Source organism: Gouania willdenowi, chromosome 15, assembly GCF_900634775.1.
Source record: "Gouania willdenowi chromosome 15, fGouWil2.1, whole genome shotgun sequence".
Classification (NCBI taxonomy): domain Eukaryota; kingdom Metazoa; phylum Chordata; class Actinopteri; order Blenniiformes; family Gobiesocidae; genus Gouania; species Gouania willdenowi.
In genome coordinates, this window is record NC_041058.1 from 7,840,204 (window position 1) to 7,866,910 (window position 26,707).

General features: G+C 38.7%; 1 protein-coding gene across 2 annotated transcripts in view; it reads right to left on the reverse strand.

Annotated features, from left to right (window-relative positions):
• Window positions 1-2,943: 2,943 nt before the first annotated feature.
• Window positions 2,944-26,707, reverse strand: part of arid5b (AT-rich interaction domain 5B) — a 130,817-nt gene continuing 107,053 nt past the window's right edge. For both annotated transcript variants that reach the window (XM_028468609.1, XM_028468610.1), the window contains 4 exons: window positions 19,166-19,218; window positions 17,215-17,312; window positions 6,039-6,249; window positions 2,944-5,037 (listed from right to left, as the gene is read on the reverse strand). In XM_028468609.1, coding sequence (XP_028324410.1) covers window positions 3,112-5,037; window positions 6,039-6,249; window positions 17,215-17,312; window positions 19,166-19,218 — 2,288 coding nt within the window. In that variant the 3' untranslated portion in view covers window positions 2,944-3,111. The remainder of the gene's footprint in view (window positions 5,038-6,038; window positions 6,250-17,214; window positions 17,313-19,165; window positions 19,219-26,707) is intronic.

Here is a 26,707-nt window from a genome sequence, read left to right on the forward strand (position 1 = left end):
TGGTAAACAGATGGCTACCGTATCAAAAACACTTTTAATGATGCACATTAATGGAAAAAAAAAGAAATCAACAAAAGTGACATTAAAAACAAATACATAAAAAGAGTATCTTAATTCTTATATTGTAGTGTTTTGGACATAATGTGATCACGGTGACCTTGAAACAGCATACAAGGACATTAGATTGTGTTATCCAACTTTTATACTGTTTAGTTTTTTTCTTTACTTGTAATACTATGTACAGGTTATAGCAGTTTATATGATAACAACCACGCAGTACTATCTACACAGCTATTTACACTGATCATCAGACAACAGAGGAGTGAAGTGATCCCGTGTGAATGCTCTGTACATTAGTGGTTCTCAACCTTTCCAGACCGCAACCCCCAAAATAAAGGTGCCAGAGACTGGGGGCCCCCACTGTACCTGAAGGTGGTTGAATACAGACATGAACATTGAAGGACATCCATAAAGTCAGCAAAATGATGTTCTATTGTTCTATTAATCTGTGATTACCACATTTATTTATTTAGCTGAATAATATCCACTGTTATCCAGGAACTTTATTATTTGCCCCATAGTATATAGTTATCTTAGAGATGTAAATCTTTGTTTTAATCAGAAATAAATTGGGGGAAAGATGATGAAATGGCATTTTAAGACACACAAAAATTGGTTAAAAGTTGCAAATTAGAGTGGACAGAAAAAGGGGTAAACAGGGTTCAAATTGTCATTATTGGCTTAAAAGTGGCAAATCGTGAATATAGTTAAATTCGAAAAAAAAAAAAAAAAGCATGAAATATGGTTAAAAAAAAAGGTTAAAAGTGACAATGATACGTATGCAACAATAGGTGGAAAAAGTGGTGGAAAGGGTTTATAAGTGCCGAAAATGTCTTGAAAGTGGGAAAATTGTGCAGAAAATGCATTGAAATTTGATGAAGTGGCAGAAATGCATTAAAAAGAACAAAAACTATGGCAAAAAAGTGATGAAAAAAGTTAAAAATCTGTTAAAAAAAAAAAATTCCCATTTTATTAGAAGGCATCTGGCGACCCTCCAAGTGACTTGTGACCCAAGGTTGAGAACCCCTGCTGTACAGGCATCAGCACCAATGCCATTTTTTTTTTTTTTACCAGCGCACATGATAATCGTACAGTACATAATGTCTTTAAGTCAAATGAAGTCTGTTTGCTTTCTTTGTTTTCCCTCCTTCAGCACAACAGACTTGTTCACTTTGTGTTTTCAACTATCCTGCATTGCAATTATAGTGGTTGTAAAAAAACCAAACAAACCAAACAAAAAAAAAAAGCCTATGCAGGTGTCGACTCTTCACCTCAGGCTATTGAATGTGGCAGTCATACTTTATGGAGTCTGGCACCTTTTCATCACTGCTAGAACACACACGCACACACACACACACGTACACACATACGCCCAGCAGGTGACAGAGAGAGACAACGAAGCCTGTGTCAATATATCCACCAGCAGCAAATCTTTGCAGGTTTGCATACAATCGAGTGCCTGACGCGGTTAACCAAAGGGAATAAAAGCTTCCCAACAGAAATCCCAACCAATCAAATTAGAGAAACTTCCTGGAGTGTGGCCCTCCTGTGTTTGTGCATGAGTGTTATTTCTCTGATAATGATTCTTAGCCTGATGACCCCTGACAAATGTAGTGCTGCTAACTCTAATCCCTAATCCAAGACAGTGAAAGGCACAGGCATTTGCAAAGCAGTAGCGTGACAACATTCCTATAATGACCCACTGACTCATTTCAGCTTCTTTGATAAAGTCGGTTTTCATACAAACGAGGGGTTCTCAAGTGGAGAAAATAACTGACGTCTAAATATTTACCTCTGCCATGGAGGAAATGTTTGTTTGTTTGTTAGCAGGATTACGTTAATCGTAATTAATGGATTTTGGTCAAAGATAGACCATCACCATACGCCATGGAAGAGTTCATACGGTTTGGAGAAGATCCGTATCAATATACTGATTCTGGATTAGTTTCAGAATTGATCTTTATGAAACTTTTACCTGGTTATGTTGGGTTGGTTCCTCAATCAACCCGAATCTGATCCAGATTGCACATTTAATTGGGATTTTTCTTTTGAAAAACTGGTGATGCCCATACATTTGGACCTAGTGTCAAGTTTTTAAAGTGTGAAAGATCTTGGTACCATGATCAGAATTAATGATCCAGATAAACTGCCAATATCTGGCAAAGAGGAGATTTGGCGCTCTCTGAGTTTGGTGATTGATCCACATCTGAACCTGACGTCATTATGCTGGTCCTACAGACAAAACAACTGACGACTGGGGTCAAATTACCTTCAACTTTGCAAAAAAGAAGAAAAATAAAAAAAATAACCGGCTAGTTTTTGATACCTCTTATAAAATACATTTTTCCCACAACAGATCAAACATGACACCTGCTTGTGTTTAAAATGAAATACATAAGTAAAAAACCTGGAGTCCACAGTACAATCTGTCAAACACAGCACCTGTCATGGTTACATTAGGATGAATCTATTCATGTGATGCAGCACCTCGCTGAGCGCTCGCGTCTATTCCAAGCAGTCCGACTAAATCCACTGCGGCACAAACAGCGTGGAGATATGTAAACAGATACCACATCGCTGCCTACGCCAGGAGGAATAAATGCGGCTGACAGCTGTTGTTTTTCAGTGATGAACGCCTTTTCTACGTATATCAAGGATTTCATTTGCGTTGTCACGTGACCGTTGCCCTCTACTTTTCACACATCCAGGGCAACAACCTGACTCATAGTGACCGAGAGCATCAAGCAGACTGTTGAGCAAATACACACGAGCAAGTGAGGATAAAACGACCACGTTAGAAAAGATACAGTAAGTGGTGATACAAATGAAAAAAAAAAAAACAGTGCAAAGTATATAAACAAAGGCATACACAATGTTAAAAAAAAAAAAAAAAAAAAGGAAATGGAATTTTCCAGTCTGTCAGACTGTTGCATTCATCCATTGACAGCCAAAGTTTGATAATCAGTGTTTTGTTTTGACTGAGCCACAATCCCCGAGAATGAGAAACAGAAGAACAAAGTGAAGCTGAGACAGTTTCTGAGGACAAAGTCTTCACAGTCTGGTGCTGGGGTGTACCGAGGACAGCTGGGGGGATGGCAGCGTGGACAGAGGGTAGAGGTGATGGAGCAAGTCTCCGTACAGCGCTGCCCCCCCAGGCTGTCTGTAGAAGTGATGTGGGTTTGGACTGGAGGCGAACAGCTGCCTGTGCAGCATCATGGAGTGGAAGGCTAACGGCGGCACCAGCGGAGACACCGCCGACTGGCTTTTCAGGTACTGGAACCCCGGGTGCTGCTGGAGCCCGTCCTGAGCGCTGGGTGACACCAGGCTGCAGGGCGGGTACATGCCCGCGTAGAGCGAGGCCGCGTGGGGCGGGGGGAAGGTGGTGCTGGCGTGGCCCTCGGGGAGATGGTTGTTGAGGTGAACGGCGTGGGCAGGCTCAGCCGGCTTCAGCTCCTCGGGGTCGTTTCTACGGATGGTGGCGGCCGGGTGCACAGGCGTCACCACGCGTACTTTTCTTTCCGAGACCTCGTCGCTTTCCGATTCAGTGAGGCTCCGCTTGCTCGGCCGAATGGGACTAGTGAGAGAGGACTCGGCTGAAGCTTTGGGGCTGGAGAAAGGCTGCGAGGACTCAGCTGAGCTCTGTTTGGGGGGAGTGATTGTCATTGGTGATACTCGACATGCTTTGGGGTGCGAGTCCAAACCCTGGTGCATGATTGTGTACGGGAGGTTGCAGAAGGAGGGTTTTGAAAAGGACGAGGAAACTCTGTGAGGTTTAGAAATTGTGAAGTCTCTAGGCTCGTTGTCCGGCTCTCGGCTCTCCCCGTGTGTCTGAGTCCTGTCACTGTAGTGAGACCTGTAGGCTAAGCCCTCCTGCTCCAGGCCGCCACAAACAAAGCTGCCATCACGCTCCCTGGTGTAGTGCTCCCTTGGCATCCTCTCCTGGTTCAGGCAGCTCTCCGTTTGCCTGTACAGACTATGGAGGTGCGGTGAGGAGTAGCAGTCGGCGTAGCCTCGGGCTTGAGCCCCAGGGTTCTGGAGGAGCTTCTCCGCAGAGCTCTCCACGCTGTCCTGGGCGTGGCTCCGGGACAGGTAAGGCTGCCACGGCGCGCTGACGTGCGTCTGGAGGTGATGATGACTCGCGTGGCTAAAAGTCTCTGGGAGGTCTCCTGCGATGCTTCGGTCTGATTGGCCAGCGGCGGCTTGTTGGTGAGGCTTGCTGCTCTGTGCGTGCTGAATGACCGAAGGCCTGAATATGGGCGCTACCTCTGGGACGCTGTCCGACCCGAGCCTCTGCCCCGACACCTCTTCCTCATCCTCTCTCTTTCTCTTCCGCTCAGCCACTGATATGACGGGGTGAGAGGTGTGAGGCTGTAGGGAAAGAGGAGTATAGGAATAAGGGTTGGACTCACACACTTGAGAGAGGAGCTTCTTTTTGGCCAAAGGCGACATCACCCCCTGATTGGTTTTACAGTACGCAGCAGTCTGCCCGGGACCCGAGGGTGACTCCTTCCTAGTGAGCCCATAGTCTTCTTTCTCTGGGAAGGAATCTGCACTCAAGTCTATACACTGTCTGTCCGCCTGCTTACATATAGGCAACACCTTCCCCACCCTCCCCCCATGAGTATCTAAGGAGTTTTTTAGCCTGGATAAAGGCTCGACTAGCAGGCCAACATGTCCTGCATGTTTGTTCTGATCCCATCGATGAGGCAGGTAGTGATTTTTAGGAATGAAATGCCCGTCGGTTTGTGGTTCGCAGGAGAGTTTTTCCTGGATCTGTCTCCACTCTGTAGGCTGTAGACCGCCTCCTGTCTGGAGGTGTAGACCACCGTGGTGTATGGATGTCTGCTCCAACATCAGAGACTCTTCTTTCTTCAGGGTGACGTGTAACTCTTCTTCCTCGATGATGATTGGTTCATCTTGTTGAGACAGTTCATGTTTTATGGCTGTAGACGACTCATTCTCGTCTCCTTTAAAGTCCTGCATGAGAAGAAATGATTGTAGTTCATTTCTTTTTCAAATAGAAGAATCTGGATATTTAAATATGTATTATTTGCAGAGGTGAAAGTAACAGATTACAAGTACTCGTTACTGTAATTGGGTTGCTTTTATGGGTACTTGTACTTTTTTTCTAAATCAGTAATTTTACTTGTACTAGTACGTTTTATAAAAAGTAAAGTAATTCATTACACTTAACCATTAATGAGTAAATTATTATATGTGTTTTTTTTTTTATTTTTGTTTCATGGTCTTGAGAATTTACTTTTTTATTACCTCCTTCAAGCGCGAAGCGCAGAGCGGACCCACCCTGCGTTTGTCTGTCTGTCTGTCTGTCTGTCTGTCTGTTAGCAAGATAACTTGGAAATTTATGAATGAATTTGAATGAAATTTTCAGGAAATGTTAATAACGGGACAAGGAACAGCTGATTGCATTTTGGTGATGTTCTGGATTACCAAAAATGAGAAAATATCACTCGTGGAAATCACAATATGGGTGGATGTGGCTTATGAGTAATGCGCAGTGGCTTATGGGTAATGTAGTAGTGGTAGGGAAGTGCGTGCTGTACTCTTTAAATCACAATATGGGTGGAAATGAGCTATTTGGTGGAGGTCTGCGCTCTCCGGGTGCTCTAGTTTTAAATTGAATTCATTGATGTTATTTTATAAATAAAAAAAAAAGAATTGTACATTTTGACAAACCTTTTATTTTATACAGATGTCTTCGTGGATAATAAATTAAGTTCCAATTGTGAAAGATTTCATCTCATTCTTTTTTAAGTTTATACATCAGATATTTACTGTATGCAAGGGAACCGTAGCAAGATTAATTACCAAAAATAAACGTGAGAGGGTGAAAGTAACTAGTAACTTTTACTTTGAGTACTATTTAAATGAGCTGTTTTACTTCTACTTGAGCAGGATATATAACAGTACTCTTTACACCTCTGGGCACAGGAATATAAAACTGTTTTCCCACCAACCTGTGATTGTTCTTGGCCTTTGGCTGTCTCTTCTTTGTCCTTTTTACTCCCCGACTTGGGATCTTTTGGGATTTTAAGTTTCTTGGCCCCTCCACCTTTGATTTTGGCTCCCGTGGCCTTGTCCCGGCTGCCCTCCTGCTTCCTGGGTTTGGTTAAGGGGAGGGGCTTGTCCTGCTCGCCTTTGATGTTCCTTTCATAGGGGAGGAGAAGCCTGAGGAGGAATGCAAAGAACATGTATGATCAAGTTATGTTGTGCCACAGGCTACAGGCATGTTCCACCTTTGCTTAACTTGGATTTTTCACAAACCATAAATAATGAAATATTATGAATAAGATTAAACAAACACTTTTATTATGAAAGCTTTCAATCACCTTTGAATCTGAATCATCTTTACAAGCATACACTGACTGTATTAAATGCTTTACTTTAATGAATACCTACTGATTAAAAAAAAACAACAAAAAAAGCATTAACAGTCTTTTTGTAAGTAAAGTAGGTTAGGGGAAATCCAGACTCATGGGTGCAAGAATGCATGAGTGTGCATGTGGAAAAACCAGTTATCTCCTGCTGAGATCACATTTGGTATAAATTTACCCTTGACTGTGCATGCCTGTATGTGCACACACACACACACACACACACACACACACACACACACACACACACACACACACACACACACACACACACACACACGCGGCAACACTGGCTTCATTAAAATAATAAAACATAGAACCTACTAATAGTATCCATCAGTTATCGTCGCCTCTGATTAAAAGTAGCTGCGTGCTTACTGGGTATTATGAAAGACACATTTCATCAACTGTTTTTGACTTTGTGTTATTCCTTCTCACAGTTAGATCCCATGTTCTTTTTTTTCCATATCTGATGTCAGAACTAATGAGAACATTAGGATCTGGATATGACATAACAATACCCATGTGTAGAATAGCGACATGATTAAACCAGCAAGGGGAAGCTTTTTGTGGCTGAAAGAGGAAAATGGAAATTGGCAGTGGACCTGAAAAAGGAAACGCAGGAGGGAAAAAGAAACCAACATAACAGAAAATACTAAAAACTTCAAAAAGGTCCTTTTTTTTTTTTTTTTTTTTAACAATAACAAGCCATAAAAGCCAGACGAAAACATGATTTTTTTTTTCCCGTCATGAGAATAAAAACTCAGGTCGAGTTGTGTAACGACATGAGACGGTTGCTCTGCTCCTTTTAAGGGACATGGCGGTAAAACAAACAATGAATCAAGAGCTGTTTCTCCTACTCTTCAAAAGGAAGGAAAGAAAAAAGCCTTCGGAGAGTTCAAGGGGCTCTATGGGATTTTTTTTTTCTTCTTATTTTTTCCCTTGGAACAAAAGTGCTGGCAGGCAAAGCAGTGAAACTACATTTCATACAGCTGGTCTGGCACCAGGCCCCAGGCCAAGAAAGGAAATGTACTATTAAATGTGACTTATTGGAGAGACGGAGAGCAAAAAGGTGGTGAAAAAAAGAAAAGAGAAGAAATTAAAGTTTACAAAAAAAAAACGGCGGAAGAAGAGCGGGTGGATGGGAGATAATTATGACATGTTAATGAGGAGCATCGAGGAGTGAATCAGGGATTTAAATATCAAATACACAGCCAAGAACATCCGTCTTTAAATAGTAACAGGGGAAGTGTTCCTTCAGTCTGCTAATATTAGACACTGCTGCTCAGACAAAAGCATTGAGCATAAATATTTCATGATTTAAAGCTTTGAAATGAGTATTTACAATGAGCTATTAAAATACATATATATGTATATATATATGTGTGTGTGTGTGTGTGTGTGTGTGTGTGTACTAGGGTGATCTGTGAGAAAGAGACGGCTGCCTTGGCCAGGGTCAACCTTATGGAATGTCAATATTAGGTGGGGATGGAGGGGGTGGGGGGGGAGGGGGGGGGCGCTAATGTAAGAGCTGAGCCCTGGAAATTACTGGAGCCTTAAATAGTTTCAAATGGAAAGCCTATGTTATGTTGGCCAGGAAACCAAAAGATCAGCCTTGGGAAGTTCCCTTCATTGTCAGAAATAATTGCTTTGTGACAGTTTAAAATAAAAATATAATTAGGTGTCTTAGAAAAGAAAACAAAAACATATATATATACATTATTTTGACACCTTCTAAAACAGACACATAGGTGTGTGTGTGTGTGTGTTTTTTTTTTGCATGGGTGTGTTTATATATTTATTTATTTATGGATTATGTTTGTTTATTATTGGTTTTGAACCAGTTGAAGGGACGGAGGAATGTGTGTTGTAATGGAACAATTTTACATAATAATAATAATAAAAATGAAAAATAAGGAAATCGAGTGTGAAAATCAGCACCAAGTACAGTCATATAGGTGTAATAATATGATAAATTATGCATTAATGATGCAATGTGATTTTAAAGAGCTTGGCAGACTGCTTTAGTGCAGAATGCCAGATGTAGTTCCTTATTTCGCCCACAAGGAGGCGTTTCAGATCCCTTAAAAAGAGGAGAAGAGTCTCTCACTAAAGCAGGAGAGGCAACATTTTTATGAGGTCAATAAATACTTTACTTCCTCTCCTGCCAATTTATCACCTGGCTTTTGTTTAAGCAGCCGTTTTTTTTTTTTTTTGTTGATAACAGGCGACTCAAATATGCAGCGAGGAGATTAAACACTGGGCGGTTGGAGATAGAAGCACGCTTCGTTTTAATTAGGATTTAAAATCTTGTCTTCCTATACACATACATAATGGTTTGTATCTGAGGGGGATCTGGGAAAGCGGGAAGATCAATAGCTGTGTAATTCATCAGAGCACAACTATGTCAACTAAGCAAATCTGTGCCTTGGAAATAATAGATTTTGTACAAAAAAAAAAAAAAAAAACACCTCCCCCACCTTTAAAAAAAAAAAAGGCAACTTGGCAAAAACAAGGTGACTTTACCAGCAAATGTGCTGCTCTCATCTGAGTTTAGTGTTACACGAACGAGCGTCGTGCTAAAAGACAAGAAATGCCTCAGTCACCCAAAGAAGTGGAAAAAGCCTGCAGGCTGTTCCATTTCAGCAACTTCCCTCCACGTTGGTGCTGAAATTAATTTTAGCTGGTGTTGTGTTAAAATCAGAACAGCTCCTCGGTGTGTTAGAAAGAAGGAAAAATGACTTATTTAAAGAGCTGGTGGACAGCCCCCCCCACCCCCCCAGGGCTGTGGAAAAGATTCGTAGAAAAAGAAAAATAAAGTCACTTTTTGACAATTCTGAGGGAAGGAGGAATACGTTTTCTTATTTAGGGAAAAAAGCATTTAAAAGCAGTGATTAGGCATGAGGAGAGCGTTTTGTGCGGGAAACAAAAGAGACAAAATGCCAGCAGAAGGATAAACTAGCTGGCCCCCTCTGCTTTGGATTCATGCCTCTGAACCTCTTTTGTCTTGAAGCCAAACCACTTAAAGTGACCCTCATTCATGCAGTAAAAACTGGAGAGCAGTGCAGGAATGTATGAAAAAACGTACGTCTTTTGTCAAGTCTAAAAAACACCAGATTTCAAATGACCTCCATGGTTCCCTCAGGCTTTTGCTCTCATTAGCTGCTTCCATAGCAAACGCGGGGTATACAGCAGGTGTGAGCTATGCAGTGTGTTTAAAATAACCCTGCGCTACTTTGCATTAGCGCGACTATCGCCGTCACTCAAGCTAATAATAATACTCCATAATAAACAGAATCCGTTCCTCCTTGCTTAGCCCTGCAGTGGGCTAAAAATCGCAGCAGGAACGCCATTAATTTAATTTGCTACACTGAACTTATTAATCTCAGCAGACTCAAATAGATCGGGCGCGCACAGTCGATTGCTTGTCACACATCAGTGAAATAATTTGCGATTTGCCACAAGAGGAAGAAAAAAAACAAACTCCAGACCTTTTGATTACACTCCACACTTCAAGAAATGGCCTAATATTGTGATTTGTTTCGAGTGCTTGCGAAGATGGAGTTGTTTTTCTTCCAGGAGTGAAAGCTCAATGAAGCATTTGTTTCAGGGTAAACCATCAAGCTCTCACAGGCTAAAATAGCTGCTACTATTTTAGCACTTCTTTGGCTTCTTTCCCACAATTCCCCAGAAGGAATCCTGGGACTTTGGCCATAAGATGTTGTTTAGTGCAGGAATTCTAAACCTTGGGGTCAGGACCCCATTTTTGAACAATTTGAGCCCATTTTTGCATTTTTTTCCCTTCTTTTTTTGCAACTACACCCAACTTGCCATACTGTAATCCATTGATCACTTTTTCTTACCATATTTTTGCTCCTTTTAATGCATTTTTGCTGCATTAGTCTAATTTCTTCCACTTATACATCAAATCTCAATGCCTTTTCTGCACGTTTTCCACCTTTAAGACATTTTCGGCACTTATAAACCCTTTCCACCACTTTTCCACCTAATGTCACATGTTGGCCCATTATTGTCACTTTTAACCTCTTTTCACCATATTAATTGCTTATTTGTGCCAATTAAACCACATTCACAAGTTGTCATGCCCCAAATTTTCCAGTTTAAACTAATTTTCCCAACATTTTAAATTACATTACCCACAATTTGCAACTTTTAAACCATTTCACCAGCTTTTCCACCATCTTTGGTCACTTTAAACCCATTTCATTTCTGATTAAAACGAGGATTTACATCTCTAAATAATAACAATTTGAGCCCATTTTTACCCTTTTTACACCAACCTTCCCATATTTCAACCTATTTTCATCAATTTTTCTTGCCATATTTTTGTTCCTTTTAATGCTACGTTACTCTAATTTCTTACATCAAATTTCAATGCCTTTTCTGCACATTTTTTTTTCTACTTCCACTTATAAACCCTTTACACCACTTTTCCCACCTAATGTTGCACGTTGCCCCATTATTGTCACTTTTACCTCTTTTCACCATATTTCATGCTTTTTTTTTTGCCAATTTGACCACATTCACTATTTGTAATGCCCATTATTTGTCCCATTTCTGCTACTTTTAAACCAATATGGTTTTTAAAATCCCATTTCACCACCTTCACCACCATTTCCGTCACTTTTATTCCATTTTATTTCTGATTAAAACTATGATTCACATCTTTAAGATGACTATGTACTATGGTCCACATAATAATAATAAACTTCCTGGATAACAATATTATTAAATAAATAAATAAATGTGGTGGTAACAGATTCATTGAACAATGGGCCATCATTTTGCTGACTCCCCTTTATTCCCCCTTATAGAATGTTTAAAGATGTCAAAATCCTGCCCATCCATTCTCGCTCCTCTTTTGTTCAGTGAATTATTTCTTTGGGATATTTCATCACTGTGCTGTGCTGAGTTTTTCTCAGGTTTGGGGAATACGAGCCAGTAAAAGCATTGATGTGATACAACACCCTCTGCTGCAAACTAGACGCTCTCCCTGCATCCGAACAAAAGACCAGAGTAATAGAAAATTTGTGTTTATGCTGCGGCTTTAAAAAAAAAACAAAGAAAAAAAAACAGCATTGGTGAATTCAATGTTTTTGCACAACCAGCAAAGACAATGCAGAGAGCGCAGTAACCGAGAAGTAGGCGGAACAGACATAAGCATTACAAACTCAAATAAAAAATAAATAAAAACATTTAACAATGTTCTCTTATATTATAAAGTAAAAAAAAAAAAAAAAAAAAGACTGGAGATTTTGTAATAATGTGTTTTCCTATCTGGAGAGTGGCGCTAGTGAGAGCCGGGGAACATCGATACCAGGAGGAATGAATAAAAGGCTGAATCAATAAAACATCTAGTCGACTAAAATTGGAACAGGCGTGCATCTGTCTTTGAAAGAAAAGACGTATCTGCATGATCTGAGCCAGAGGAGCATATCACAGGCCTCGCATTCTGTGTACACTACAGTACATCTGGCAAACATCGAATACTTTGGAATAGAAAATGATTCAATCCAAAAAAAAAAAAAAAAAAAAAAAAGTCCTCATCTGAGCCAAGACCTCAGAGTTTTTAAATAGCAAATTACTCTAAATTGCTTCTCTGTTTCCATGGATACACCTCCTTTATCCCCCCCCCTTCCGAAAAAAACCCAACCCTGTTGTGCAATTTCATTAGACTGCCAAAGCATGGCGAGGTATTAAAAATGGGTAACAGGCAGAAATGAACAGAGATAGAAAGAATGTGATGTTGCTGTAACAGGAGATCACGTAGGAAAGCAGGAAGATTAAATATGTAAGAGCTGTTAAAAGGCGCTGACCTGTATAATGAAAGAAACAGCATGAAGTGCAAGGCAGGGAGGGAGAGAGAGAGGGGAGAGAGAGTTGGGGGGGGGTGTAGAGAAAATGGCACAGAAGCAAAAGGCAGTCTATTTCAAGGTTATTGATGCCATCTTTTTCATGACCTCATTTTTAATTCAGAGCGCTCGGCCCTGACAGCTAATCTCGGGGAAACGGTTTAAATAAATATCATTAAAGCCTCTCCCTATAGCTGCTGCTGCTGCTGCTGCAGACCTTGGCTTGGACGTTTCTTCATTGATTTCTCCCCCGTGTGCTAATGAACGCCACCGTTCGCCGACTAAACAACAGTAACTTTAAAAAAAAAAAAAAAAAGACAATTAACTGCTGAGGTTATGCTCTCCACTGATTACCGCCTGCTCCTGAATAACATGTACACAATGATTATTCCTCTGGCTCCATTATTCACAATAACATCTCCTCGGAAACCGTTTCGTATGATTCTTTTTTTTTTACCGTTAGCGCTATGAAGTAATAATGTGAATAATCTGAATGCTTGTGGATGTTCACAGTCTTTATCCTTAACACTAATACAACCCAGAATATCCTGTTGAATTGAAAGCAATTATGTCCTTAAGGACAGGTTCTTTTCCCTCGACTCCTCGGACTTATTATTTCCTGTTCTGCTCCTCGACGTACATTAGAAACAATCTTTCGGCGAGAATTTGTTTCCATTTTGTGGGACTGTATGCATTCCTTCCCTGTGAATTGTACTTCTGCATTTGTACGTTGACTAATGATTAAAGGTGGAAACAAAGATGCCTCTGGGGAGCACACATGCACTTGAGCGTGCCCACAAACAGCCTCATTCATCATGCAGAGAGAACGGCCATGTTTGCTGAGTTAATACAATGAAGCTAATTGCCCTCCGAGCAGCCCCTCGAACACCACAGCTCAGCTAAAAATGATTCCACTGAATGAAAAAAAACTTGCTCCGTTTCACCTGATCTCTCTTTTTCCCCCTCTACCAACACACACCCTTCCCTGGTGCACCTTCACCGCAGCGAGTGGATATTATTGCTGTGTATTGATTCAGCATTATTTTCTTCATAGTGGCTGGAGGGGAAAAGACCAGCACAGCAGTCGTCACACCTCAGTGCCACTCACAACCCCCCGTTTATGACTCACACACAAATAGATAATGTAACAGTTTATAAAATTACACTTCAAAGTTATTTGTAGACCCCTCCTTTTGCAGGATAAAAGGAAGATACCTGTACATTATTATTATTTGTCATTTTAAAGCTAACAGCCAGGTTCTTCTCAGAGCGTGTAAACCTCCACCAAATGCCAAATCTCCTCTTTGCCAGATATTGGCAGTTTATCTGGATCAGTGATCCTGATCATGGAACAATGATCGTTCACACTTTTAAGACTTTATACCAGTGTTTTTCAACCTTGGGGTCGTGACTCCATGTTGGGTCCCACAAAATTTAAATAAATTGATAAAAAGTTACTGATTACAAAATACAATTCTTAATATATGGTAGGCCTGCGTAAAATAAAACAATTTAAATAAAACACATTGGCTGCACAAAATATATATAATTCATTGGTTGATCTTTTTGGTGTTCGAGTCATGTGACCGTCATCTTCCCTTCAAGGCTACGTTATTTTATAAACTAGTTTTCTGCAGCTTTGATTCTAACATATTAATGTTAGTCTCATGTCACAGAAGTTAGTTCAACCTCAGCTGTGTAGTATATGTTTATATTGAAATGGTCCAAAACTTTTCAGACTTTAGGTTGGTTCTTCTTCTGTTGTGCAACTCTTCTTCACAATGTAAATGGTGAAGTGTCACTGTGCCCAGCAGGTCATGTTATGGTACTGCAGCAAAAATGAAGCAGAAAGCGGCCGTCGGCCTGATTTTATCATGAATTTCAACATTAAATGACACGTCAACGCACATTTTTGTCACATTATCACTTATGTCACTAACCATTTTTGCATTATTACACATTGCGGTTGGCGCGAATCTCAAGACGGTCTATATATTTAATTACATTTTTTTCTATTGCCCTCCGCCTATGTCCGGATCTCCTCCAAAATTCAATAGCATCTTGCATGGTGTACGGTCCGTCTTTGGTGAAAATGTTGTCATATTCTGTGAAATACTTTTGACGTAATGCTGCTAACAGACAAACAAACAAGTAAACAAACGCCGGTGAAAATATGACCTCCTTGGTGGAGATAATAAATATCAAGTCATCCACAGGGGCATCTACTGCCTTGAAACCCATCCCTTTAAGGGCATACAGCTGATGTCCATGGCCAAACTCTTAGATATATAATGTTAGCATGTCTACACATTCAATACAAAAAAAAAAAAAAAAGCCGACACATTTATGGTTTTGCAATATTTCCTTGAAAAACGTCCACGGCCGCCAGCAGCACCTGTGCTCAGAGATTTGCTTACAGCGTGCAATCCTGACACAATATAAAGCTGGCTGGCTCCCTCATATGGTACCGCTGGCATATTGTTGTATTGCTGACAGGTGTGTGTGAATATGTGTGTGTGTGTGTGTGTGTGTGTCTGTGCTGATGCATGAGGCTGCAACAGACGCAGGGATGTGATGTGGAGAGAGAGAGAGTTCCCGCCCGGCGCCGAGGAATGACCCGCCTCATGAGCGGCTGGTTATCTCGTAGTGGGGAGATTGTATTGGGCATTTGTTTAACCTTGGGAAAGTGGGTGTGTGTGTGTGTGTGTGTGTGTGTGTATACAGCTCTGCAGAACACCCCCTCAGGATCACATCCATATGCTTGCTTTGCTTTGGTAATATCGTCTGAGTGATTATAACGCAGAGATCCAAAATGCTGCAGTAGCTGAATGATCAGATGAATATATTAAGCTCATGTTTTCATTTTATCTTGCAGCTCAATGTGTTTGCAATGCATACAGTGTGTAGTAGTGGGAGCTATTCCCAACACATACATACATACATACATACATGCATACAGATGGATGTGCATTTCAATGTAGGTCAATTGATTATTCCAAAGCGTGCTGTTATTTTGAGGATGTTAATCCTCATTGTGCCTGTAATTGGTTCCAAAGTGCCAAACAAATGATCAAATAATGAGGAGAAAAAACAAGAGGTGCACGGGCGTGTGTTTGTGTACAGTGTTGGGTTTGTGACTAATTTTTAAAAAAAATGATATTTTGTTAACTAATAAAAACGAAACTGTAATGTTCACATAGAACAAAATTAGGTATCGAATCAAAACACTTTTTAAAATATTCTCTTTTTTTATGCCCTCTTTTTTTGTAAAAAGGAGAAGAAACAAATAAACAATAATAATAAAAAAAGATGAAAAACAAAAAAAAACAAAACAATTACTGCTGATTGTGTTTGCTGACGTAAGACGTCTCGTGTGCTCTTACGTTTTGATCACTTCAGTTCAAATTTGTCTATGAGTATTTACACACTTTTGTTTTTTTTATTTTTTTACCATTAACATTAACTTGAAGTATAAAAGTTAAATATTTGAAAGAGCAGTGTCAATTCTAATGACTAAACATTTTCGTCAGTTTTCCTCGGCTACAATTTTTTTTAAAGTCACAATAAAGAGACTGCGACTAATTAGAAAAAATGCATGAGGACAAAAACTAAATCAAAATATGTTTATGTTTCCGTCGACTAATAAAAACTAAACAACAATCCAATTGGAACTCATGTGATCATGTGGTCTGGAGAAATGATCACATCGAATATTATTTACAAACATTAATACGCATAGAAGTTTTTTTTAGTCAACATCGGTAATAGATTTAGTCAATGGTAATCTAAATGTCATTTAGTTGACTAAAACTACACTATAAGTGAAATAGTCCTGATAACTAACTTGTGTAAGAAAAAAAATCAATTCGGCGATATATCGTGATATTTCACAAAAAAAGCAAAAGTTGAAAAATGTAATTTGACAGTTTGATAATCATACCACTTGTTTTTGATATTAGTGAATTACAGTTAGTTATCATTCCTTTAGTCTAAAGATAAATTGTATTTCATACCAATTTGTACTTCTAAAATGGGGAGTGGTGGCCTAGTGGTTAAGGATGCTGGGCTTGTAATCGGAGGGTTGCCGGTTCAAGCCTCACCGGGGCCGTCACTGTGGGATGCTGAGCAAGTCCCTTAACCCCGAACTGCTCCCCAGGCGCCGCAAAATGGCTGCCGACTGCTCCTCAGGGATGGGTTAAATGCAGAGGACAAATTCCATTAATGTAATAACATTACATGGCCAATTAAAGGCGAAAGCCCGATTTAATCTTAATCTTAATCTTAATCTTAAAAATCTAATCTTAATCTTAATCTAAAGGGAAAACTTATCACTATGTATATCGTATTGGTTGGTATCGCGATATATCGTATTGTGGCAAGCAAATCATGAATTGAAGCGTCAGATGCATGGCAATGGACACCCCTAGTATACTGAGCACTTTTATAGATTTTATAGAATTGGAATCTGTTGTTGAAGCAAAAGTTAAACTTTTTTGATATTAGTATTTGAATTACAGCTCGTTACCATTTTCTTGCGATATATCGTATTGTTTAGTATCGGGATATACGGGGATATATCGTATCGTGACATGCAAATCCTATCGTATCGTCAGATTCATGGCATTGCACAGCCCTACTGATACCTACATTTGGACTAAAACTAAGTTGCATTTTAGGCAAAAGACCACGACTAAAACTAACACTGTTTGTGTACACTGACGGCCCTCTAATATTTCCAATATGTCGGGTATTTTCCATGAATTCTTTGAATCTTCATCACATCTGCAGCATCTGTGCAATAACTGACTCATGTGCAGCGACGCACATTAACCCCATGTGTGATTCATAGATATACGTATATAGAACAGCTGGATGCAATAACCTACCGCTCGTAGTGTCTCCGTGTGCACGTGGCGGCGCTCGTGCTGCTGGGGTTGCCACCCAATTCATCATAAACGTGCTTCCACTGTCTGCGCACGGTGATCTGGAGGACGGAGAGACAAAGGGTGACGATGAGATGAATTGAAGGAAAAGAAATTTGAAAAGAACACGAGAGACAAACGCAGCTGGCTGACGTCATCTCGTGGTCTTGGGGGTTTGCTGAGTCATAACGTCCAGTTATTTAAATCTAAAAAACCTAATTCTCAGTCGTTCGGGCTGTAACAGATGTGAAGGAAACAGGAAAATGTTCTCACGCTAACGCAAAAGTGAGTAACTCGTCCTGACGTTTGGGATAATCAGCTGATAATTGATGATTTCAACTGCTTCCTGTTTATGCCTGAATTCGTTTAAAGAATCAGGCGTGAGCAATATTATGCAATGCTTTAATTTCAATGTCAACATTGATATTGGAAACACGCCAAACACAAATAACCGGTGAATAAACAGCAAGTGAGCGCTTGCCAAAATAAAAGCCTCATACGCCCTTTTTTTCTCACTTCAAAACACATGTACTGTATGTACGCATCTCATATGATCTACAACACATGTCAGACTCAAGGCCTGGGGGCCAAATCTGGACCTTTAGACCAAACATAGGCAACTGGTGGCCTGGGGGCCACATGCGGCCCTCCGTCTAATTCTGTGCAGCCCCTAAGACAAATCCACCAAAAATTGTAATTTAAGAAATATGAAGTAATATGAAGCCCAACATATTACTCAAAATAATGCCAAAAACACACAAAACAACAAGAAATACATAAAAGATTCCAAAAATACACAAAAAAGACTGATATACACACAGAAGGATATCAGACACACACAAAACAATAACCTAAACTCACAAAACAATGACACACATACAAAATGACACTTAAAAAAAACACACAATGCTAACACAATTGCATACAACGCAATAAATACTGAAAAACTGATTGACAGATTGGCAATAAACAAAATGCAAACATAAGACACAAGAAAAAAATAACAGAAACGCATAATGACTCATAAAATACACAAAATGCAATGCAGAAATTCTCAAAATGAAAGATGAATACACAAAATTAATAAAAACTCAGAAAAAAAAACAACAAACAACTAGAAATCCCTATGTTCTTTCCTGTGTTAATACTCAGACTGGTAGTTATTCTTAATACTGGTACGAACGTTGATAATATGGCCCTCGGATCAGACAGTCACATTTTTGTGGCCCCACTGTGATAACCGTTGCCTATCCCTGAGAAAGTTAAAAAGACAGAAAAAGCATAAATCATCCTTTAAATGACCAAATAATACAAATTTAGATATCTCAGCCTTTTATAGATATGCCAATCAAATGAAACTCAACAATATTTGGACGATCACAATTTTCCCAGGCTTTCATCACGACTGCAGTCATTTTAAATCTCAAATTGTACTCAATTTTCCAAAAATTATTTCAGATAATCTTATCAAATTATCATTATTATTTATATTTCATCATTTATACGTTGTGTAAAGTGCAAACTTCTGGACATTAATGTTGAAAATGCTCATTTTCCTGCCAAAATTCTGCAGCCCACTTAAAATCAAACTGCTTTGTATTTGGCCCATGAACTAAATTGAGTTTGACAACCCTGATCTACAACATGGAAAAAATGACAACAATTTATCTAATTTCCTTTCCCAATGTGTGTGTTTTCCAATCCATGGGGGTTTGAAACAACTGTACTAGTGCTGCGAACAGTGCTTATTTTAAATAAGGGGGGGAATAACTCACTTCAGGGGGCAAAAGGAGGACAGAAAGAGAAAAGTCATGGAGGAAAGGAAGACATAGATCATTCAGAAAACAATGGCAGGAGGAGAAGGGAGAGAAGAAGGGAGGGAACCTATAATATTGCCACATGTGTGAATACTTACCAGCTCATATCCTCCGAGTTTCTGAGCAGCTTGAAACATGGTCCAAAGGTTGACTGTAGGAGACACAAGACAAACATGGCAGTGAGGATCACAACTGAAACCTATAACCACTCATTACTCCAGAGAGAGAGAGAGAGAGAGAGACACAAATACTTGGACTTTGTCGTCATGTAAAGCAGTGGTTCCCAACCAGGGGTACGTGTACTTCAACACACCTCAGCGGGTACACAGAAACATTTGTTTCTAAAATTATGAGACAAATTTCTTCTTGCTCACAGATCGATAATACACTGTGGCACAGCTCTTAAAAATACATAAAAAAGGTGAAGATCAACACTTAAAATGGTCAAAACATCAGAAAAATGTGAGTGAAGCTTTCAGACGAGCCTTCTGAATCAAATTAACAAAATTAAGCGGTACTCGCCTTAAGACAGAAAAGATAAGGGGGACATTGGACAGAAAAGGTTGGGAAACACTGATGTAAAGAATGTACCGGTAATACCAAAAAAATTAGATAAATATGCTGTTGTACGTTAAAAACAAAATTCCACGTTAATTACTGACTACACACTTTCACAGTTCTCATTTATGACATTTACACAATGTTGGATTATCATTGCACTGATAACACACACACACATACGTGGTTCACCACACATTCTCTGGTTTCCTGTCACAGCTCCAACATGTGCACGTTACAAAGTCACAGGTTAATCTGAGTCCAAACGTTCATCCAAGGATGTGAACGTGTTGAAGTGAACTGTGCAGGGTTTAGCTTTGCCCAGGGAAAGGAAGTGAACAAAACAAAGGTGTAAAGACGTCAATGTATGAAAATAAATGTAAACAAAAAACTAGTCTACAAAAACATAAAAAAAAAATAAAAAAAACTACTATAAAACTGATACATTTAAATAAAAAAAAAAAATTATTACATTGAAAATAAATAAACATATTTAAAATTTTAATTTACAACATGTTTGTACGATAGCGTATTAGGGCCACTTTAAAATCAAAATAATTGTGGGCACTAAGAGATTAAAGTAGCAACATTTTGAGAATAAACTCATACTTTTATGATAATAAAGTCATATCTTAACAATATTGTAATATCATGAAGTTAAAGTCATAATATTTCAAGATTAAAATTGTAATATTTCAAGATTAATGTCGTAATATTTCAAAAAGTGTCCACATTTTTATTTTCATTTTAATGTGGCCCTAATTCGTCATTGTACAAACATGGTTGAGATAAATTTGTTGATTTATTTTTTAATTAGATTTTTTTAAACATATTTTTAATTATTATTTGTTTTTTTTTAAATCACTTTTATTGTAGTTTATAGGCTTTTTTTAAATTTGTATTTTTGTACTCTTTTTTAAAATCTATTTATATACATTGGAGTTTAAATCCTTACACTTTTGGGGTTTTTAAACTTCCTTTTCTTGTAATAAAACTGCAACACAGACACACACATATATATATAGGCAATTAAAATAAGAAATCTTATCATTAATAACTCCTTAGGGTTGCTTTAATAACAAACAGCTGTTGTCATATAATCCATAGGAGGTCTATACGTGATAAACCACATGTACGTTCATCTTTAATGTTTGACAACATCTTATAAAAGTGTTTAATTGTGACAGTACTGTCAAAAGCATTAACATTATAGATGATGATTGCATTCCCGAAAAACAGCTTCATTATTATCACTAAAACTAAACGCAGTGAATGAGAAATGAAAGCGTCAAAACACAATATCAATGTTTCCACATTCCATGCGGTGGACGATTAATCAGCGAGACAACTGGAAGAAGGCGGTAATTGCATATTCTTGGACTGACGGCACAAAAATAGCTGCTCATCATTTACACACTAAACAATGCGACATTCCAACTGAGAGAATGCAAATGAACACCTTGTACCGACACACAGTATGTGATAAAATAGAGCATATGCTTCATCCTGACAAAGGGATTTGTTAACCCTCAGCTGCAGCCTGCAGGTACCAACCAGAACCATTACCAGCATCAAACGCTTGGCAACAGGCTTAAACTTCTGATTGAACTCTTTTTATAATTCATTTGCATTGATTTCCCCCCACAATGCAAATTCTGCATGACAGGCCATATCAAAATACTAGTCTTGTGTAACACTTTCCTAAAAATAGCCACGTGGGCTTTCAGAAAAGCTTCAAACGCTTGTCTGTCTGTCTTTGAAAAAAGGAAATGTTTTCCACAAGCAAAGAAGCACGAGTTCTTAGGGGGACTTTTTTTTTATTTTAGCCATGACATTTGTATTTGCTTTTCTGTAACATCATTGTTTAACACTTTAATATGAAGGCCTATGAATAAGAGAAGGATGCCTCGCTTGGGGAGAAATCCATCAAAATTCAATCTGTGCGTACACAAAGCCTTGCATTTGTCAAAATGACATTTTCCTATCTCCGCATTTGACAGAATTGATTTTTTCCTTCCCTCCTCTCTCTCTCTCTGCGACCGTAGTCAATGCACGGCTGGAATAACAAAGGGAGCCGGGCCAGGTTTTTCCCAGTTTGAACCGATCGCACCGACGCATTGTGCCGCTGCAGCGACTAAACGAAGGTCTATTTAACAAGCTTGTTACGCATCGACTGTAATTACCACAATAGCACGCGGCAGTTGGGAGGGCGCGCATCACATAAAGGAAATGAGAGAACATGCCTTTTCTTAAGACGTCTTATCATTAGTAATTTCTTTTCTTAATTCCTTGTTATTTGGCAGGGCCAATTATCACTGAGATAAGGATGACAAAACAGGAACACAATGCAGCTTCAGTGACACACCGACGGCATGGCAATTAGACAAGAAAGGCTGCAAGAGAGAGACAAATTGGAAGAGATGCTCACAATTCTATTCTGATGCTGCCTGAGCACACACTGCATCTGAAAGTGTCACACACACACGCACAAGTACACACGCACAAGTACACACGCACAAGTACACACACAGAACAAGGGCGTCCAGACTTTACAATCAACCCCCCACCACTGCTACGATAGAATAAAAAGTATATTAAATAGAAACTAGGCCTGGGAAATATATCGAGATTCAAGATACATCAAGATTTCTATTTTGGCAATATTGAGAATTACAATATCGCCTATATCGATATTTTGGATTTTACATCTTATTTTGTATTAAAATACTGGTTTTAGGAGTCGCTGCTTTCGCTACTTCTCAGAACAACTAAAAAAGCATAGTTAGATGGATCGCTGAGTACATGCTAAACAAGCGACACTACAGAACTCACTCACACATGCTGTCTCTTCGAGGAAAAAAGACTAAAGTGGAACATACTGATCAGCTGTTTGTTGATAAATATGCTTGTGTGGCATTTTGCATCAGCAAATTTAACCCAGAATTGTATTTCTGGTAAGACTTTATATATTGTTTTTTTTTTTTTTTTTTTTTTTGATAGATAGGCTTTATTTCAAACTCATTGTCCATATTATAAACAGACAAAAAGAATACATCAGTGGGAGTAAAAAATGTTGAGATTTCTATCATATATCGCTATTTTGAGAAAAAATATCGAGATTATGGGTTTTTGACCGTATTGTCCAGCCCTAATAGACACTGTCTATAGTTATTGTATTCATCTCTTATATTGCCTTACCTTTCCTATTGGTCAGAAACCTGCAGGTAATACATGTAATACTTATGTAAATCCATTAATCAAATTACAAAAATTGGAATCAAGAATAATACATAAAGTGGAATTCCAGGCACCTACTAACGAACTGTTTAAAACATGTAGAACAATAAAAGGTAACACTTTACTTGAAGTTTTATACATAGGTTGACATTGTCATTATTATGACACGAGACTTGTCATTAGCATAAATGAGGTGTCATGAAGGCTGACATTAAGTGTTCGTTACCCTGACCCCTAACCCTTCGTTACCCTAACCTTAAGCCTTTGTTACCCTAACCCTAAGCCTTTGTTACCCTAATCCCCAACTCTAACCCTTCATTACCCTGACCCTAACCCTTCGTTACCCTAACCGTAACCCTTCGTTACCATAAACCCTAACCCTTCGTTACCCTTACCCTAAGCCTTTGTTACCCTGACCCCAACCCTAACCCTCCATTACCCTAACCCTTCATTACCCTGACCCCTAACCCTAACTTTTCGTTACCCTAACCCCTAACTCTAACCCTTCGTTACCCTAACCCTAACCCTTCGTTACCCTAACCCCTAACTCTAACCCTTCGTTACCCTAACCCTAACTCTTTGTTATCCTGACCCCTAACCATAACCCTTCGTTACCCTAACCCCTAACCCTAACCCTTTGTTATCTTGACCCCTAAACATAACCCTTTGTTACCCTAATTTTAACTCTAACCCTTTGTTACCCTAACCCCTAACCCAATCCCTCCCCCTAACCCAAAAAATGCCAACATAGCTCCAAAGGAGTCATAATTTAGTGAACAACACTAATAATAACAGTGTAATGTCGGCCTTATGTATAAAACTAAAGTAAAGTGTTACCCAATAAAACTTATGGATATAGTACGATTAAAAGTGTAAGAAATGTTATTACGATCAAGAAATAAAAGCCTTCCTTTGGGTGTTATATCACTTTTTAAACTAAGAGAAGGAGCAAAGATTTAAGATTGGGCTTATATTTTTGAAAAAAGTTAATTTAGAACAAATGTTAAAAGAAGGTGCATTTCTGTTTACGGTGTTAAAGTTGATAATCACTTTAAGTTAATGAGTTCCGTTAATGAATACCGCTGTTATTGAGTTGTTTTTTTTTAATACAATGCTGTTTGGGGACGGGCTACGATAAACAGTTACTGCTTCAGCACATTCCATTTTGGGTTGTTAAAATAAATGATTCTTTGTATTGTGTTGTATATGTTTGAACACATCTATCTACTACTAATACTATTGCTCTCCAGTCCACATTTAGTATTTTCTTTCAGTGTTTTTTCTGCAGAAAAGCGTATAAAATGGCAGCAGCTGGAGAGTAAAGTCAATAATAACTCAGAGAGTGATGAATGAAGCTGTGATTCTGCCTTGGAAACAGATTCACGACTGTTTGATGGTGTTTCGCACATGGCAGATAATAAAATGAACATATGAACATATTGCAGCTTTTAAAAGTAATAATTGGCAATAAAAGTGAGTTTAAGACTTTAATTCACAACCAAAAAGTCACTTTTGTGATAGTTTAGGAAGAAATTGGAAAAGTTTAAAGGGAATATGGACTTTTCTCTCTGTGTTGTCCTCGTCAGTGGAATATGTCATTTTCTGTTTAGATGTTAATTTAAAAGATCATCTACATAAGGCACAGGGTTTAATGCATTAAACATGTTAGGTGTGCATTTGAGCCATCTCTCCCTGAATACATTTTTTATTCATCGACTTATTTGATATGTTAAATCTTTTATTAATTTCTTTTTTACTTTTACTGTTTTATGTTCATTTTATTATTTTTATTTTCATAAATTCTTCCTTTCTCTGCTTTGTTTTTATATCCAACTCTTTATTCATCATATTTTTCATTACTTTATTTAATAAACTCTGTGTGCATTCATCTCTAAACCTTTTTTTTTTTCATTTAATCATCATTTTTTAATCATTTTACATTTTGTCAATTACTTTAGCAAAATTCTGTAAAGCACTTTGCACTAGAGTTAAATTTGTAATTTGATTAATAGAAAATATCTTTTTGATATCTTCAAAGTTGTTTTTTCTTCTTTTGGCCCGTTTTATTTCAGTTATATGTTAAAGCTGCTTCACACAATTATTATTTTATTTGATAGAATCGTGTATGCTTCATAGATCAATGAATAAAACATCATTTACTCCATAATGAAAGAAAAAAGGTCAAAATTGTTGCTTGAGAGTGGATTTTCATCTCCACCGTAAACACTTTTATGCATCCATCTCCTCAGCGCCATATCCCACAATGCAATGTGTGAAAATATCAGCAAACGGAGTGTTGACATGTTAAATGCTGATCACAGGCCAAAATAGAGGTTTTCCATTAAGGCAAAGATGACTCAAATGCACACCAATGATGTAAGTTGTTAAATGCTATAAACTCTCAAATATCATATAAATTCAGCTTGTGAAAGAGGTAGAAAAACAAGTGAGCGCTGTGTTAAACCAGAGGTATAATATTTCCTCCAGGCTGTTTCAAATATGTTATGAGCTGCTCGACATAAAGACAGACTGACAGCGTTTTAGTGTTCCAAACATCTCTGTTGGGCTGTAAAATAAAACACACACACACACATAACAGTATTTTTAAACAACCTGGAGAGAGTCCACAGCTCAGAGAATATATAGAAATAAAATAACAGGCGTTCAGACTCAGATGGAGGAGAAGGGAACAGACACTTTAGAGGCCTGGCCAACAAAGACATGCCTTTGTCTGGTAAATCACTCAACCATCTGTTGCTTTTGCTAAACTCCAGGGAACTTCATGAAAGGATTATTACCCGAACGCGACTGAAATAACAATTTCAATTTCCACTGCGCACAAAAGTGGCTACTTTCATTTGCATTTGTAGCAGGTTTGAAAGAAAGCATGAAAACGATGCCTGATTACATCTATGGGTTTGTTGTATTAATTATGATGTGTGTGTGTGTTTTTTTTTCTCCCTTCTCTGTCTTTACATGTGCTGATGTGCGCTCGCTGCCAAGGACGAAGTTTAAACAGCATGATTTCACCATTTAATGAGGGCTTTGCTTGTGATGTGTCCGCTTTTTGAAATTCAAAGCATGCAGTGTATGTAAAGCAGTTGTTGGCGTGCGGCCCTCGACTTCATTCCGAGCTCAAATCGAGAAAGTGAAAGTGAAGCGCGATGGCTGAAGCTCTCCCTACTCCTTTTTTTTTAAATATCTCCTATAGCCACAATGACCCATTGAAGCAAAAAAAAAAAAAAAAAAACATGTCGGCAGTCGAAATGACAGGACTGTCAAAATAATGCGGTGAGGTTAGCAAGAAGCCTCGTCCGCCACAGCTTACCTTCATGTAAAGAGTTTGTAGTAATGAGTTTTTTACTGAGCTATAAACTGTCACAGTTACATTCAGACGACAGCTCTCTCCACTCGCCTGGCTCTCGTTAATTTGTCAGAGTTGTCGTGCGACGTTTTTTGATCTGAGCGGCTAAATCCTCCTTGGTTTCTTTGAGCAAAACAAAAAAAAAACAAAAAAACTGAGAAAGTATATGAAGAAGTGAAATCAGTTTGAGATGACAGCCTACGTTTCGAGATCAAACGGCGAAAACAAACAAACCTTTTTTCTGGTTTTCGTGCCCTTTTGTGTTTGTGCGTGCACTTCCTTGCACAGTGCAAGCTCAGCATCTGACCTATATTCATCTTTCATCTCAGTCCGACATGTTTCCCTCATACATGCACTGTTCTTTTATCACGGTTTAGAGGACGTTCTCGGCCCCTCACAGGAAACCCCTTTGACAAGTGTGAGAAGATCTTCTCTCCTTACATAAAAGCCGGTTAAAATGTGCTCTGACAGGAACACTCCA